Source organism: Crotalus tigris, unplaced genomic scaffold, assembly GCF_016545835.1.
Source record: "Crotalus tigris isolate CLP2741 ecotype Arizona unplaced genomic scaffold, ASM1654583v1 scf7180000017695.2238764, whole genome shotgun sequence".
NCBI classification, from domain to species: Eukaryota; Metazoa; Chordata; class Lepidosauria; order Squamata; family Viperidae; genus Crotalus; species Crotalus tigris.
Genome location: NW_024096573.1, coordinates 1795001 through 1810755, shown reverse-complemented (window position 1 = coordinate 1810755; position 15755 = coordinate 1795001). Strand labels below are relative to the sequence as shown.

Below are 15755 nucleotides of genomic sequence, written 5' to 3'. Positions count from 1 at the left end.
AAGCATTCCCTGGCCTTAGATCCAGGCCGCAGTGGCCTGGAAAAGACCTCCAGAGCCCAGATCGAGCCATGCGAAGTGCGCGAAAGTCTCCCCCAGCCTTAGATCTGAGTGGCAGGGGCCTGGAAAAGGCCTCTGGAGCCCAGATTGGGCCGTGCGGGATGCGCTGAAGCGTTCCCTGGCCTCAAATCCGGGTGGCAGCAGGAACTGTGGCAGAGAAGAGACGGATTTTTTCCAGGTAAGTGCGGCGCGGCAGGAAGGGAGGGGGAAGCATGCGGTATCTTAGTGGGTTGGGGAGGCCTTGGGGCCTGTTGCAGCACTAGGCCCTCCATGGTCTTCCTCACCCTGAGATACCTCATGTTTGCTTAACGTACCGCATACGTTTTAACAAGCAATGGAGTGATCTCGTACCTCGAACGAGATTCACTCTATGAGTTTTCGATTCACGAGTGGAATGGGCAAGCTCAATTACACTCATATCTCAAGGACTACCTGTACTTTTTTCCTTTTTTTCTACAGTTTGTAATATTTTATTAGATCATACAATAAAATATAAAAATATAAAAGCAAATAGTAGGACACAGTGGGGAGGAAAAAGGGGGAAAAGTGAGGGGGAGAAGGGAAAAAGAACAGACTTCCTCTGTTGCAATAGAAGGAAGCATTATCATTGAATCTCAACTTTTTACTTTTCCACAATATTATAAACTAGCCATTTATATAACAACAAATGAATCTAATCAGTAAAACCCAAAATCCCCCTCTTCTTTTTTTCTTAGTCATAAAGTTTTTGACTTAGAGCACTGAGCATGGCAGGGTTGTTCTTTTTTTTTTTTAAATCCATGTAGCCTTTTATTACATTGACTGAAATGCCTTTTCTCTCCTGCAGATGGCAGCAGGATTTCAAATTCTGTGTCGATGGAAGTTCTGCTAATGAATGATTTTAAGCTCATTGTCAATAATGCAGAATATAGTGTACATCCACCATTGAAAGGTACATAACGTCATGACCACTCTGAAATGGAATCTTTAGTGATTATCAGGTTATTTAAAATTAAAATCCAGTGAAAGCTAAGTGTGCACATCTGCTTGGGAATTAATTCCACAAAGTTTAGTGGAAAAAAACTAAAACTAAAGGAGCGCTGTGGCTGATGAGGTTAGAACGCTGGGCTGACAATGGGTGAGCTTTTGTTCGAGACACATTGCTGCTGTAGAGCAGGGTGAGCCCTCGTCACACACTCCAGCTCCTGCTGACTCAGCAGTTCGAAAGTGGATGACCATGAGCAAATTAACGAGTACACTTCAGTGGGCAACTTCACAGGGACACAAAAGGAGCCCCAAGTAGGGAGCCCCAAGCAATGTTGATATCACCAGAAAATCCTTTTGCCAGGGAAGCACTTTGGTGCTTTCGACACAGAGGGGGGAAAAATGGGACTTTATTTGAAAGAGAAATTGCATAGTATACGAAGGGAGGAAGTTCCCTGCAGGCTTTTTGAGGATGCTTATAGTAATTGTAATAACTCAGGCTTCACTCTTCTTTCAGATAAAATGAGCAAAGAGCATGCCACAGAGATAGATGACATCAAATCAACAATCCATAAGTTATTTGTAGCCCTTCACTTAGAAGAGCACCAGACAAGAAAAGAGAAAGAGTTAATGCAAAAAATGGAACTTTTGAAAGAAGAACTGTTCCCTTTAGAACAGGTTTGAAAAATTCTTAATAAATTCACTCATGTGGAAATTGATAATCAGCAAGTTAAATCTTGAATCTGTTCTATTTCATGAAAATCTGGATCTGAATAGCTGCATTTTTCTATGAGATCTACAGAGAATAACAATATTCTGTAACAGTGCTCGGAAGACTTCCAAGAGTATCTAAAAAACAAAAAGATACATCACAGGTCGTGTTCTGAAATGTCTTCCTTGAAAGTAGTAGCTATTGGTATCAGAACTGAATTTATTTGTGAAGCTTTATGCTTAAGAAACTATTAGAATGTATTTGGATGGAATCCAAATTCCATATGGGAGTATCAGTTTGAATACTGCAGTTCTAAATACAATTTGAGAGGAGCATAACGAACACTTTGGAGTGTAACATAGCTTTTTTGTTCCTAGATGAAGGCTACAATTGCAGCAGATATTGATGCAAAGACTTCTCGCCTTCTATGGATTGGTTTAGCCTTAATGTCTACTCAGGGTGGAGCCTTGGCTTGGCTCACCTGGTGGGTCTACTCATGGGACATTATGGAACCTGTTACTTATTTTATCACTTACGGAAATGCCATGGCATTCTATGCTTACTTTGCACTTACTAAGCAGGTAAGGAACTTGTTAAGGTAATACATACAAACTAAACTCAGTTCTGACTGCCTGCACAAGTCTTTGAAGTACTATGATCAGGATCCTAAACTTTTACTCTGAGAGCACAGTTGAAACTTTTGTTTCAAAAGTTCTGCAAATTGTTCAGAGAGTTTAGTTCAGTGGTTCTCAACCTTTCTAATGCCGTGACCCCATAATACAGTTCCCCATGTTGTGGTGACCCCCAAGTGGGTGTGGCCACCAATAAGAGGGAGTAGGACAGCTAGGGAAAAGGGAACAAAATGGTGGACAGCATGGTTTGGCGACCCCCATGAAATGGTCGTTCGACCCCAAATGGGGTCCCGACCCACAGGTTGAGAACCACTGGTTTAGTTGATCAGTAAAGACACAAATGCTTCAGATTCTGCAAACCTGAAAGTTAACCTGCTATATATTATAATATGTATCTTGTGGATGTTTATGTATCTTGTGGATGCTGTGCGGGAATGAGTGATTATTCCCTTCAGTTCTTTTTAATTAGCAGTCTTTTTAATAATACAAAGACATATCAGCCCTTATTCAATTATCTGGGGACACTAATGCTTTAAAGAAAATAGGTTACCTCAAAGTAAGGCCCTGGGATCACTGTTCTCATTCCCTTTCATGTAAAAATCACTGGAAGAATTTCTTCTGTGGTAATCATAATATGAGGCTATGTCAGCCTTATGTAGATCAGACAGGAAACACGACCAGATAAATTAATTCTACTTTATTGTAAAGCTATATTAACAGAATCTTGCAAATCTGCAGGTAAAATTTCCTGTCTCCTTCACAGCCTAATAAACTAGGGAGGGTCCCTTCTGAGCCTCTTCTAATGCTCATTATCCAGCTGAGGGCTCTGCTCTCCCTTATCTGACCATTCCCTGGGCAGCTTCTCTTCGCCCTGTCTCCTTCCTAAAATTTTGAGGGATTAGTATTTGAGATATTGTTGAAGCCTTTGCTACAAAATACTTTGTATAACCAAGCTTCCTTTGTTGAGCGCTATTAAAATTTGGTTTATTTAGTATATCATGATCAAAACCTAGTTTAATGAAATGTACAAATCCAGTTAATGCTCCACTTGTTTCATTTTAAAAAAAGAATTGGGCTTGAAAATAGATATTGTATTCTGCAGACCTCTGGGTGTGAGTCAGGGGAGATTATTGAATAATTTTTTTGTTGTTGTTTTTTCCCTGCCTTATTAAGGATTATATTTACCCAGACGCTCGAGACAGGCAATTCCTTCACTATTTTCACCGCAAAGCTAAAAGCCAGAACTTCAATATGATTCTGTATAACAAACTAAAAGAGGACCTGGCAGAGGTAATTGCATAGATCTGTCTATCTCTCTATCTGATTTATATGATCTTCCCACCCAACTTTGGATGATTCACAACAACAGTAGGAGAGTACATAGTATTGGATGCACAAGAGATCATGGAAAGGAGCTTCTGTATGTTTTGAAAGTCAATTAATTGCAACCACGACTGGCAGTTTTACTCACTTTTCTTGTGTACAGAAAGCAGTTTAATCTCAACTTCTGAAAAATATGTTTTTAAATGCCTGTTCACAGTCCTCCAGAGGAAAGGAAAGGAATCATGTTACATTGTGCTAGTTCTTCCAGTTCCATCTGTTATAGTAGCTGCAATTAGTGTGTTGGGGATGAAAATTTGAAATCTTACAGATTATCTTTGTTGCCCGCAAAAGCTAATAGGTTAGCTTTGATAGATTTTAAACAAAGTAAACTGAACCTGCTAATTTACTCAGATATTCCAATTGATGAAGAATGTCTTGAAGAGTATCCAATTATAACATTTGTTCACAAAAATTAGTCACTAAGTGTAGAAATGGTAATCTAGCCAAAGTGTTAAGTCTATCTACACAGACTAATTCAGCTGCTAATAACTGCTAATAACTTTTTCAGGCAGAGAAAATACTATCCCAGGCTACATAGCACATTCATCCTGTGTCAGGACCTATCAAACAACTGTACATTTCATGCAAAATAATTACAAATACGCAGGTTCTCTTCTCTCCTCAAGTGTATACATTCATTCAATATATATGCTAATATACTTTTGTATAATCGTCTTGTTATTTTTCTTTACTTTTTTAAATATTTTGAAATAACTCTGCAAAATTATTGTCTACATCAGGGCTTTTCAACCAGTGGTATAGGTACCACCTGTGGTACATTGGCATCCGGCAGGTGGTACGCGACCATCCTAGAAAAGTAGCGGGGGAGGGGAATGAGCTGAACCAGTGGCAGCACCGCACAAGCCTGAGCGAGAGATGGCTGGAGCTGCAGGGTTGTCAGGGCTCAGCGGAAGCACCAGGATCAGTGCCACTTTCCAGTTGATCGGCGCTTCTTCAGGACTGTCAGGGCTCAGTGGAAGCGCCAGGCTCCAGCTGGAGCTCGGTGCTGATCCTGGTGCTTCTGCTGAGCCCAGAAGAAGCACCGATCAGCTGGAATGTTGCAGCATCTCCAGGGTCTTGTGATTTACATTCAGATGCTTGGCAACTGATTCATATTTATGACGGTCACAGTGACCCAGGGTCATGTGAAGTGACCAAAATCTGCTGCAACCACCCAGCAGACGGGGGGAATAAAAACCAAACACCCTCCACCCCACCTCCGCTGCCAATCCCCAACAGAAATGCTCACAACAATGAAAACCTCAGACAGGAGGAAGAGCGTCGCCGGGTGGCCAGGCAGGTGTCTTGCTTGGCTGTGGCTTGGGGGGCACTTTTTTCAGTGCCATAGTAACTTCTAATAGTCACTAAGCGAACTGTTGTAACTCGAGGACTACCTGTACTTTATCACTTTTTTCTTTTTTGTTTTTTTGGTCATCAAGTTTTGACACCTTGCTAGGCGACTGGTTGCCTATAAAAGTGGTACAATGGGATTAAAAGGTTGAAAAGCCCTGGTCTAGATTCTGCAGAGGTAATCATGTATAGCTAGCAAATTGCAAGCTCAATTCAACTTTCGCAGTTGATTACAATTCAACTAATTCTTTCCTATGTTTCTCCTTTAGTGAATAATTTATGAGATAGGTATCCTGGCTACATAGGTCCAGCATCCATAGATACAAAATAGAATGTATAGAAAAGTTAATTTTAGAGTATTTTGCTACCTGATAGCTAAATCAGTTTCCTAATTTTAAATGCTAAGTATAACTGAATCACATTTAAGAGATGTAAATTCAAGTTATTAGGGTGCCCTGGTTAGCAAAATATATAATTGAATAATGTAGAATTTGATGGAAGCTATTTACAACTATTTAAACCATAAACTCATCATTTTTTTTCCTTTTACACTTACAGGTGGAAGAATCCTTGAAACGACTGAGGAACCCCTTACAATTACGACTTCCAGTGCAAGAAATTAATGATAAACATTAATTTTGTTTAAGCTTCAGCCTGTTGGATTCCCTTAAAAAAATCACAAACTGGACATTTTGACCCACTATATTAAAGTTGAACATACAAATCTTTATTTAAAAAGTCCCAAATCATACTTTTTGTGTATATCATTTCTCCACAATATTCAAGTTTAGAAGGAACAACCATCTTAATCTTGGATGGCCAATCCATTCGTAATAAAACAAAATGTTTTTAAAGGATGGTTATTATTCTGGGATGCCTATATTTGAATGTAATTTTCATAATGAGATAAATAAAAACAGATACTAGTTTTGGATGTCTTCTGAGTCTTCTGTTTAGGATGTTAAGAAAATGTTCCTTGCACACTTGCACAAAATATCTCAATATCTGTAATGAGTTACATATGTAGCATGCATAGCACCTGAAAGATTTATGACAGCAGGGTTCATAGACACAAATTAACTTTTATTAAATAATAATAAGGCTGGTTTGTATGAAAAATAATGCAAATTTTTCAATTAAGTTGCAGTAACTCCACAAGTTATCAGGAGCTGCTATAACTAACTGAAGGAATCACAATTTTATATTAGTTGCATAATTCACTTTTCCAAAATATTAAAGTGAGGGGGGAACAATTCTTGCAGTAGAAACAGATTAAGAAAATGATTCTCATAAGACAATTACTGTGTTAAAACAAAGGTATAAAAATTTAACCATTCGTACAAAATATCCATTATTAAAATCCATTATGGAATGTAAACCTAAAGACAGCTAACTTTTGATTAACTATTCCTTTATTATCCCAATGTCAAGTCTGAACTTATTTTTCAAACTCCCTGAGGGTAGCAGAATATTTCAAAGGCTATATAAAAGTATTTCTGCCTGAGTTGTTAAACTTCACAGTTTTTTTTTCAATTTTTAATGTAGAATTTGTATTTCTGTTTACCATTTAGAACTTGCAATTATTGGCTGTGATTTTATTGCACAGATCTGCTCATCTAACCATTTTAATTCACCATCTCCTGAAGTTCTTAGTTTAGGAAAGTAATAGACTATATACTAAGTAAACATACATTTTTAATTATCAGTGCAATTCTATATGTCTATTCAGAACCAAGTCTCATTGAGTCTAATGGAGCAAATTTTCAGATAAGTAAATATAAAATGGATCTATTTCAACAGTACTATATGATTTGCTTTGAGTCCTGCAGACTACACCATCATCCACCATCTACGCACCCAAAAATAATATTTACTCTACCGTGCTATGATGATTTGGGATAGAAATACAGTTTTTTAGTTAACATTGAAGCAAAGCAAGGGATCTGCTTTTTACCTATAGCCTGAATATCTTTGCACACATCTACCCTGCGATGTGATACCTTCCTGTTAACAAGCATCAGTAATTCTGTGAATTCCAGGGAACCACCATGCTTTCGTATCATCTCGCACAGATCTTGAATATACCAAGAACCATTTACAGTCTCCCGATGAGAGTAGAAACCTATTGGGAGAGGGGGAGAAAGGATTAAATTATTGTGTCAAGAAATTAGCTTTAGTTTTTTTAATCTAAATTTACTAAGTAAGCAAAAAATTATTGGGGAAAAAGTTTGATTTTTTTTTTCTTGAGCTTTTTTCAATGTGCCAGTTTTCTGAAATTTTTCTTACATTTATAGTATCTTTGCTTGGCAAAAATAATTTTAGGGAATTTTATCTATCCCCAAATCATCTAAGTCTCTCCTTTTATTAACTATCTGTTTATACAGGTAGTCTTCAACTTACAATCACAACTGAGCCCAAAATTTCTGTTGTTTAGTGAGACATTTGTTAAGTGAGTTTTGCCCCATTTTACGACCTTTCTTACCACCGTTGTTAAGTGAATTGCTGCAGTTAAGTTAGTAACATTAGTTTCCCCATTGATTTTACTTGTCAGAAAGTCGCAAAAGGTGATCATGTGACCCTGGGATACTACAACTATCATGAGTCAGTTGCCAAGCATCTGAATTTTGATCACATGACCATGGGGATGCTGCAATGTTTGTGTGAAAAACAGCCATAAGTCACTTTTTTCAATGCCACTGTAATTTCAAACAGTCACTAAATGAACTGTTGTAAGTTGAGGAATACCTGTATAGATAATACTAGCTGATCCAGTTCTGCTATATTTTACTAATAGATATTGCATCGAAAGAAGTCCAATTATCTTAATGGTGGCCTTTGCCGAGCTGAGCAGGGAAGCTGATTAAGGGCCATAGGAGAAAGTGTTTCCAATGACATTCTCTAAAGTGAATTTAAAAAAGACTGGGAGATGAAGAATCCTTACTGTAGCGGCATTCATTTGAGCAGTGCCAAGCCACAAACTAGTAATATCATTTTAGCCTATTTTGATCTGCAGCCTCAGTTAGTATAAGCCAGTGGTGGCGAACCTATGGCACGCGTGCCAGAGGCAACACTCGGAGCCCTCTCTGTGGGCACACGCACCGTCGCCCCAGCCCTGCCTCCTTCCACGGCCCCCTCCTCACCAGCAGCCCCCCCGGAGGAGAGTCGCCCCTGGACACAGCCCACACAGAGCACTGCAGCCAAGGACATGGTAGCCGGGAAATGGGGACAAGACGCCCTTGCGCCCCATCGGACACAAATGATGCTGCGGGACACAGGCAGAGGGTGTGGTCATGTCACTGCTGGGCTGCCTGGGTAATCTGTGGCGGGCCGTGGAGGTGGTGGGTGGCCCAGCAGGCATAGCAGAGTGGGGATGGGGTGGCGGGGTGGTTTTGGGGCACTCGGTCTCTAAAACATTTGCCATCACTGGAATAAGCCATCATGAATTTGTCACCTAAATATCATAATCAAAGTTCTGCACTCATTGCACGCATCTGCAACAAGAAAGTATTAGGAAGCTGGGTCTTCATATTGCATGAAAACCTTACATTACAGCTATACTGCATTATTTCGTTGTTAGCCCCCTAGAATTGTGGGCGTATAAATTTAATAAAAATAAATCCCTAAAGATTTGTTTCTTGATTTAGTTTGCTATTTAGGCAAGGATAGTTAATATGTGCTCTGCTGTGATGGAAATTTTGATAACTGACACCACACTGGTGGGAAAGAAGTGCCAGATGTGATTTACACATTAATGATAAGTTCCTCACCACTTCTTGCAGATTCAATTTCTATCTGCCATTTTTTATTTACTGATTAGTTTTGAGAAGGAGCCACCTCTTTGGTTTGTTTTTATTAGCTTTTGGAGGATTTTAGTATATACAAAAAAACTTGATTGTCAGTATCTATTCAATGTTACATCAAAGTTACATCAATGTTACAGCAAATTAAATGATACATCAAAGCAAATTTTCTTTAAGAAACTATTACTCACTTGATGATGAGATTAAACTTTTTTTTTTTTTAGGATAACATTGATTTTTACCTTCTGCCACAGAATAACACATGAGGAAATCAGCACCAGCAGGTAAAGTATAAACTGCAGCAGCATCCAATGTAGTTTCATTATCGAGTGAGCGATCTGTAACACTATCCACTGTATCACGAGCCAAGACTGGCTCATCATGCTTATCTCCTCTGCATGCCTAAAATTTGAGATAAAAGAGCTGTTGGAAATGAAATCCAGGATCTGAAATCACTTATAAATACCAACCCTCCGTTGTAGATCCAGAAAAGTTCACTTAAATGATTGAACAAATAAATGCCTTTAATTATGCATTGCTATAGATACCAGTGATGTTTTGAATTTTCTTTAAGGTGAAGTCTATTTTTACACAAGGACCCTTGTTTAACGAACAAAATCTAAGGTGATTCTTCTTCCACCCACCCATTTTCCCACTACAAATTGCTAGTCATGGACACAAATTTTTACATACTTTGAAGGTAAAACCTCTTGGAAGTTAAGTTACACAAGTGTAGATATGTGGAAGTATACCATGTTTCGACTAAATGCACCAAGTCATACACTTCAAGTTTGCATTTAAAAGTGATACCTTTAATATATGGCAGTCTTAATTTCTTTCTTTCAATAAAATGAATTTTAATCCCATATTATGAACTCAGCTGTGGATTCAAAAACTCCACCATCTCACCTGAATTATGAATATTTTTGGCTTCCCTATCAGGCTAGGGCATTTATCACCTCTGAACATACTGGTCAACATTTGTAACTGTATTTTAGCATCATAAGCATAAACATGGTTATCTTCTCCGTGGCTCAGGAAAACGCACATAAAGCAGTCTGCATCTTCATGTTTATCTGTGGACACTACAAAAAATAATGATGCAATTTATCTACACACACACACACATTATTTTTTTTTATATTAGTGGCTATTAAAATAGTAAAGTATAAACTTCCTTTGGCTTGCTTTGGACATAAATCAATCCAGTTTTCCCACATGCTAAACAAATAGTTAATTTTATTCAGAGCTGGATTTAGAAATTGAAAAATCAATTGGTACTCCATTATTCCCCAGTGCCTACTGCATCATTAAAACCATCTCATCAGATACCATAATTGCTTACTTTTGAGACCTTACAGCCTCCTGTGCTCTTTCTGCTTCCTTTTACGTAGCAGATAACAGCAAAGACATCTTAAAAGCTTATATTCCACCTTATTTCCTAAAAATTAGAGAGGTGCAAAATTCACCAAATGGGAAATGAAACCTTTCAGAAAACCAATTTGCTGATTTCCCCCTAACCTTGTTTTTTGGGCCAGTTTCCTGAAGTAAATCCTCTGAACTGGTGATGATCTAGAGCAGGGGTAGGCAACCTTGGCTCTTTTATGACTCATCGACTTCAACTGCCAGGAATTCTGGAGTTGAAATCCATGAGTCATAAAAGAGCCAAGGTTGCCTACCCCTGATCTAGAGTGATCCAGTTCCAACCAGGCCTGTTTCACTTGAAATGAAATGACTGAAACAGTTCAAATGATTTCCAATTTAACAGAATTTAATTACATAACCCACAGAACTATTGGAATAGCATAATCTGGAGAAGGTTCAGGATGATTTGGAAGAACAAAATGCTCTCAAATTTTCCAGAACAGTCTGTTTCTCAACTGGTGAATTTTGCACACCCTACTAAATTCGTCATAAAATTAAAATGTTTATTAATTTTTAGTTTTAAAAATGAAAAAAATTACAATGTAAAAACAAAATATTTTTTTTAAAAAATTTAAAATGTTGAGAAACTTCAGCTTATCAGCACAAACATATAATTCAGCAATTAATAACAAACATGATAGGAGGAATATGAATAGCTTAAGAAGTCAGGCCTGAGAGACGAAAAAACAAAAAGTATCCAGTTCTTTCTGTCTGGTTGGCTCTCCTACAATTCAATAAATTATATCTTCACTAGCAATAATTATTTTCTTCACTAATAATTTTGATATTAAGAATTTTACCAATAAAATACAAGCAGTAGCCAAGCATCTACAGGCAAATAAACTTGCTTTACCTACCATCATGAATATTATGCAGCACTTCTTCTGCTCTAAGGTCATTGAAACATTTCACTTCAAATCCAAGTTCAGTCAAACTATTTTAAACAGAACATTATTTCACTCTAGAATCATATTCATATATTCTTATTAACTCACATATTAATATTTAGACCTCTGAGAGGATGCAACATTATCTAACCAGCCAGCTTTAGAAATTCACTGAAACACCACTTACCACATTATTATGCTATGAGTACTCCAGAAAAAAGAAGAATCTACCTTTTCAGTCCACAGAATCAGATTGAGTTCCAAATTAAAATATAAGTGTAACTAAAATACACCCAGCCATATTAAGAACAGATATAATACCTAATATCAGTCATTTTTTATCTGGAACCTTAAAAAACAAACAAAAAAGACTTTTAAAATTTGTACTTCTTGATATTAGTAAGTACAGTTAGGATTAGAAAAATACCTTGAAAAAAGAATTCTACAAGTAGTTTCTTTCATTGCCTTATCCACCTGCCTTATATCTCAGCATGTGAGCTTCTGAAACATTGGCCAGGAATATTTAAAGATGCAATCTTTCAAACAATCTGTGCCCATGTCCTTTTATAGATTTATAAATTATATAATCAGTACTGAAATTGCACAGCTAATTATGGCAACAATTCACATTGTTCTAACCCAGGGGTGTCAAACTGCCGGCCCGTGGGCCAGACACATCATGCAGAAGCCGCGCCCACCCCATTGCCGGCAATGGCAAAACATTGTGCGACGTCATGTGAAGTTGCAAGTTTGACATGTTTGTTCTAACCTAAAGTGCATTCATGTAGATATTTAGCACCAGCCTATGTAGATCAGAGATATGTTTGAGGAAGCCCTGGGATTCCTTCAACGCTTTCTAGTAACCCTTCACTGCAAAAACCATTCTTTATCATAAAGACATATTATTTCTGCCCCATTTCCTTTCTCATGCACCATCATCCTTGGAATGTGAAGTCACAGAAAGGAAGTTGGACATGTTCCATAGGCCATTCTCAATTTATATAATATATTGTCACAACCCTGACTGGGATTCCAAGTTAAAAAAAAAGCACAGCTGAGTTGTGTCAAACATGCGAGATGGGGTTGATTCTGCAGATGAAAAGTCTAAAACTCTAACCATCGTGAGTACCAGAACTGATCTGAGCTCAAAGCTATTCCATTTTGGGGACCGTTTTCCCGTTTTCCTCCAAACAGTGTATGAATGAAAGAGAATATAGTGAAGCAGTATTTTTTTTAACAGTGCTGTCTTAAAAAGGTCTGGATTTCAACTCCCAAAATTCCTCAGATACTGTGTTGGCTGGGGAATTCTGGGTGTTGAAATTCACACATTTTAAAGTTACCATGTTTGAGAAACATTGTACTAAAATAAACAGGTAGTTCTAGACTTAACAACCAAATCTGAGCCCAAAATTTCCATTGCTAAGCAAGATTATTAAGCAAGTTTTGCCCCAAGTCTTATGACCTTTCTTGTCACAGTTGTTAAGTGAATCGGTGCACTCTTAAGTTAGTAAGACGGTTGGTAAGTGAATCTGGCTTCCCTTTGCTTGTCAGAAGGTCGCAAAAGGTGATCACATGACTCTGGCACACTGCCAAGCATCCGAATTTTGATTGCATGTCCTTGGGGATGCAGCAATGGTCATAAATGTGAACAATGGTCATAAGTCACTTTTTTCAGTGGTGTGGTAACTTCGAATAGTCACTAAACAAATGGTTGTAAGTTGAGGGCTAGCTGTATAAATGAGGCTTTTCTGTCTGATCTTGCTTTGTGGTGAAGAATGTCAACTTCAGTTTAGTACTGTCTTTTATTTGGATAAATACATTAATTCAAGCAGCAGAAGTCATTTAGCTGATAATTGAAGGGACGGGACTTAATTTATTGAATAACTGAGAGTCAGAAATCCATTGCAAATCAGCCAAAGAACAACTATTAGATCCTGATTTATGTTAAATCCATTTCTACTGTAAAACTTTCAAAATTCTTTACCTATATCCTAAAGATCTGACAATTTGTATTACCTCATGAAATACTTTCTCCCTTGACACACAATTTCTTAAAAAAATGGAAGTAGTTTTGGAAATGTCCTTGGATTTTTCTGCTTTGGTGTAAAAGAAAATACACTGAACAATGATTGCTTTACCTGCGGTTCAGATTATCTCGGTCAGCACAAGTACCACGTCTGTCTGGTAATGCTAAGTGCCAGAAAAACCTCTCATGATTGAAAATCAAAGCAAGTCCTCTTCTCTTGTGTTTCATTTTGTATTCCACAGATGGATCAAAGAGCTGGCTGATCCTGCAAAAAAAAAAAAAGGTAGCCTAGTTAATAAACGTAGATTTTTCTCATTCATATAAACCCATCTGTATGTTTAAGCAAGTCAGTAGTTAGATTCAAAGAACTGTATGATTAGTGCAAATCTTAAATAATTTGATTTGATTTGATTTACAAGAAGTGTAACCTTTATCATTATAAGTACATTTTTGTTATTTACCTACATACATGCCAATCATATTATTCCCATTTAGGATAAGCAGCATTATACAGAGTACAAAAAGGCAAAAGGAATATTAAACCAAAGAAATTAAAGACATAAAACAAAAAGTACTGTAGTTAAAACTACACTATATCAGCACCATTCATTATAATTCCATACCTTTCTGTCCTTGGGAACTATGCTTCTTTCCACCATGTTCATACTTTGTTTCACATGTAGTCTTTTGTTCTTTAACTTTCCCAGTTGCCTCTTTTTAGGATTTTTATTCCATGCAACCATGGATTTCTTAGTCTTCCTCTTCATGATTTGCTTCATATATTTCTTTAGTGATTTGATTCTGGATCATTCTCTTCATGTAGTCAAATATTTTAAATGTACTTTCAGAAGGGCCCTTAATTTTGTACTCTATCCATATTCATCCATTGAGTAGGTGGCCCAAAGGCATCTATCAAGTTTCCAGGGTTAAGGATGGATTTGAATATTAGTCTCTATGATCTTGATCCAATACCTTAACCCAGAGTTCCTCAACCTGGGTTGGCAGCCCAGAGCAGGGGGGGGAGGGAGAAAGAAGGGATGGTTTTGTGGGGGGGTGTAAATAAATGTGCATGTGTGTGCATGCGCAAGAACACCCGTTGCTCACGTGAGTGGGACCGTGAGCACTCACGCGAGTGGGGCTGCGAGCACCCGCAATGCTCACAGTGACAGGAGTGCTCGTGTGAGTGGGGCTGAGAACACCCCCAACATTCACGGCACATACTGACCAGCCACTCATGGGGCCCAGTGGTACTGGGCCATGGCACACAAGTTGGGGACCCATGCCTTAACAGCATCTCATATTGTCTCTTTTCCTGTCCTTACCTGGCAATGAATAACAGATAATCTTCTTACTCTGAAGATTTACATGTTTTTTATTATTTTTATTGAATATAACGTACTAATTCTATTTTGTCTGACTCATTTATTGCTCACTGGTATTAATCACTATTATTTTTCTGTTGTATTTAATATGTAAATAAAACTACATACATAATTATAAGAAAAGGTGATAAGGTTATAAGAAAAAGGTTATCAGAAAAAAAACTGCAAAATCTCCTGACTCGGAAAAGATTACCTTTCACCAAAGGCGTCTGTTTCAGTGAGGTTTTGCTGCTCATCTGTAAATAGAAAACAATTTAAACATAAATAAATCAAAATAATTTAGGTTCTACATGATAAAAAAATGTGCAAGTATAACAATACATTTACATTTTTGCCCTATTTTTAAAATATATTTTAAAGATGTTTTCACTGCAAAAGCATATTTTCTTAGGGGAACGTGTTTTATGGAAATCCATAAAAAATGTAAGCAATCAAAAAAATAAAAAAGACAAATTAAAAAAAGTTGTACTTAATTTACTTTAAAATAAGCAAGCTAATTTTACATAACGAGGAACAAAAGTTGTAGTCCTTCCACCATCCGGACATATAATTAAATAACTCAATTAATCCACAGAAACTAGACTGGACCCCAAATAGCCTTGTTTGAGATTTAACTAATCACTCTTCTAGTCTACTAATTCCTGTTGGTATGTAAACTCTGTTGAACGTTAACAGCCTCTCCCAGCATCAATTACTGAAAGAGAAAGAAGTTCTAGGCCATCTCTGCTGCCTTTTGTTTTTCATCTCAGAGTCATATGGGAAGCGGGAAAGAGACAGAAATGAGACATTTATGTGGATGTTCCCACAATTCTGGCTCTGGTGGTGTCAACTAAAATGCCAATGTGGACTTTTAATTATTTATTTTCTCTAAGAAAAAAAGAAATTAAAAGAAATTTCAGCTACCACAATTTCAGTTGTGAATATCTGGGAGGACCAAAAACATGACCAGTGGTCAACCAATCTTTCCAGATGCTAATGTTTGTGTGTTGCGGGGCCAAACAATTAGTGAATTCAGAGGATCACCATGTCATGTAAACATAAGCATTCCTCATAATGATGGGGTGGTTTCAGACTCTTGCTTTTTTCCCTATTATATTGCCATTTAGAAAGATTTAAGTGTCAATTATATTTTGAAAAA

General features: G+C 37.4%; 2 protein-coding genes across 3 annotated transcripts in view; one reads left to right on the top strand and one right to left on the bottom strand.

Moving 5' to 3' along the window:
• MCUB (mitochondrial calcium uniporter dominant negative subunit beta) overlaps positions 1-6026 on the top strand; it is a 49569-nt gene extending 43543 nt beyond the window's left edge. Inside the window, exons 4-8 of one of the 2 annotated variants that reach the window (XM_039338360.1) lie at positions 884-988; positions 1538-1698; positions 2110-2313; positions 3538-3654; positions 5656-6026. In XM_039338360.1, coding sequence (XP_039194294.1) covers positions 884-988; positions 1538-1698; positions 2110-2313; positions 3538-3654; positions 5656-5733 — 665 coding nt within the window. In that variant the 3' untranslated portion in view covers positions 5734-6026. The remainder of the gene's footprint in view (positions 1-883; positions 989-1537; positions 1699-2109; positions 2314-3537; positions 3655-5655) is intronic. The other variant, XM_039338361.1, reaches the window with a different exon arrangement.
• A 133-nt stretch (positions 6027-6159) lies between these two features.
• CASP6 (caspase 6) overlaps positions 6160-15755 on the bottom strand; it is a 16893-nt gene continuing 7297 nt past the window's right edge. Inside the window, exons 3-8 of the mRNA XM_039338362.1 lie at positions 14811-14853; positions 13348-13500; positions 11180-11256; positions 9807-9982; positions 9140-9299; positions 6160-7219 (exon numbers count right to left, since the gene is read on the bottom strand). Of these exons, the coding sequence (XP_039194296.1) occupies positions 6981-7219; positions 9140-9299; positions 9807-9982; positions 11180-11256; positions 13348-13500; positions 14811-14853 (848 nt within the window). The 3' untranslated portion in view covers positions 6160-6980. The remainder of the gene's footprint in view (positions 7220-9139; positions 9300-9806; positions 9983-11179; positions 11257-13347; positions 13501-14810; positions 14854-15755) is intronic.